The 2500-nt window shown below is 32.1% G+C and overlaps 1 protein-coding gene across 1 annotated transcript in view; it reads left to right on the top strand.

Annotated features, from left to right (window-relative positions):
• The window catches only part of LOC137637271 (neural cell adhesion molecule 2-like), an 86709-nt gene that overhangs the window by 82928 nt on the left and 1281 nt on the right, over positions 1 to 2500 (top strand). Inside the window, exon 11 of the mRNA XM_068369523.1 lies at positions 1212 to 1227. Within this exon, the coding sequence (XP_068225624.1) occupies positions 1212 to 1227 (16 nt within the window). The remainder of the gene's footprint in view (positions 1 to 1211; positions 1228 to 2500) is intronic.

Raw genomic sequence — 2500 nt, 5'->3', positions numbered from 1 at the left:
GGGGCTTTTAAACTCTAAAAAGATTCATTATTACCAATCTGTATTTCTACATTTTCTAGATTTTGATTACATCATTCGATATTTTCTTTTTCAAGTTACTATATTTGTTGTGTTTTATTTTTCAAATATAAATGAAAACAAGTGAAGAGTCCGAACAACCTGTTTTGTCCTTGCCATTAGACACCAGACCTTAGATCTTCATTCTTAATTATTTGATTTATTTTACAAATGGGAAGATATACATACTTTTGGATTAAGTATGAATTGGCAAATTTAACCATATGTAAGTAATTTACACTGATATGATGATATAAAAATCTTTGCAATCAGGCAATTGGGAAGTGATGTCAATCAACGCAAAAATAAATATCGTAGTCCATGTTCGTTTTATCCTCATATACAGAAGAGGCCCTCAATAGATTTAACACTTTTTCTATTTACATTCCCCATCCACATTTCATCTATGAACGAGTGCTGAGTCAACAGATCTGGCTTCGATTTCTCGAATAACATCGTCCTTGCTAACATTTACTTTAGATTTTCTCAAATGGTAAATTTAATCAGATATTTTCAACAGTCTGCATCTGTTCATTCACGCGCTTCTAACCTAGTTCAATCAATGAAGAACAATATCATGGAACATAGCATATCACATCAGATATTAAGGGTTCTTTCTTTAAGATTATGCATGTTCATGCCTTTCCTCATTTGAATTACTTTTATCTCTTACCTATCCTTCGTTGTGTTGTCTCTTACTTTCTCAATCAAAAACATATCATGAACTCTCATTCTTATATCATCATACAGTCAACCTACTTTCCTCCCTCCATTGTCTTTCAAGAAAGAACAAATATTGACATCAACCAATCCTTTAAAAATATCTCTCTGAGATGTGACCTTACACGCCTTTATACCTTTTGTAAGCAACGATTTATTTCAGACCAGATTCATGCATCGACACATTCTACAGAATTTCTAGATTTTGTAATCTATCAAGTTTACCCTTCTCGGAGTCATTCACTATGTAGTTTCATCAAACTTATATGACTTAAATATGACATATAGCCCCATACTGGTTACTTTTCTTACAAATAAACCTACCAACTATTTGGCCTTTCATTGTGATAATGTAACGTCGATAGATAATTGTAGCAATTCGTTTTTTCGTCAATATTAAAAAAAAAATTAACTCAGTCTACTATCCCTTCCAGAATATACTTTCATAAGGTTCCCTTCAATACCATTCAGCCCAAGCTAGTCAAAAACTAGCATTTACTTTGAATCTTCCATTAAAGACTTTATTTACCTTTTTCCTTCGAATTAAGATATGAAATAAATATCTACCCCAGATCTTCATTTTATCATCATGCTGTTTCACCTCCTATACCACAAGCATTCACTATAAAGATCTTTCTTCTGTAAGGCCACTATGGTTTACATGCAACCATAAAATCGTTACTGTACCGCTTAGTTTTGTTATTCCTTAACACCTTCCATCACACATTGGTCTTACAAGCTGATGGAACATCCAATACTATATTCTATGACATACTTGACATTATGAATTCCTTTCTCTCTCTCTCTCTCTCTCTCTCTCTCTCTCTCTCTCTCTCTCTCTCTCTCTCTCTCTCTCTCTCTCTCTCAGTTTACCAGAATACACAAGAGCAACTGTCTAAAGAATTTCAAATATGAAACTATTCCAATTCGTCTTCATTCCTTCACTTTAAACATCTCTCTTTTGGCTCCTTATTAACTTTGCTGTTCTTATTACATCGATTACATTAAACTTAATTTTTTCATCCTCTAGTATAAGGCGACCTCCAAATATCAGTAGTAAATTTTGAGACTTAAACATAGTTTCTTACACGGAAATGTTACGATATGTTTATAAGAGCTCCTGCATTTCTCTAGGAGGAATACATAAACAGAGGTTTCAGCTTTAAATTCCCAGAAGCCTTGTCACACTGCCTGCTCAGACGGACACCGAATGTTTCATGTTTCTGTTAGAGGATATAACACAAAGTTTTCGAAGAAGAAATTTCAATTTTTCTTCTCTTGATATTTACGTCAGAAGACTCTTGATTTACTCATCACCAACATTTCACCGGAGGGTCTCATTTACACACACACACACATACATATACTGTACATATATATATATATATATATATATATATATATATATATATATATATATATATATATATAATTATGTATATATATATATGTATATATATACCTAATTATATATATAAATATATATATATATATATATATATATATATATATATATATATATATATATACATATATATATATATATAGAAAGAGAGAGAAAGAGAGGGGAGGAATAGATATAACGAGAGAGAGAGAGAGAGAGAGAGAGAGAGAGAAAGAGAGAGAGGAGAGAGAGAGAGAGAGAGAGAGGGAGAGAGAGAGAGAGAGAGAGAGAAGTGGGGTGTTTCCTTGCTTCTTCATAGAAAATCGTATATGTTATCCA

Source organism: Palaemon carinicauda, unplaced genomic scaffold (assembly GCF_036898095.1).
Source record: "Palaemon carinicauda isolate YSFRI2023 unplaced genomic scaffold, ASM3689809v2 scaffold62, whole genome shotgun sequence".
NCBI classification, from domain to species: Eukaryota; Metazoa; Arthropoda; class Malacostraca; order Decapoda; family Palaemonidae; genus Palaemon; species Palaemon carinicauda.
This window is presented reverse-complemented; position numbering and strand designations above follow the sequence as displayed.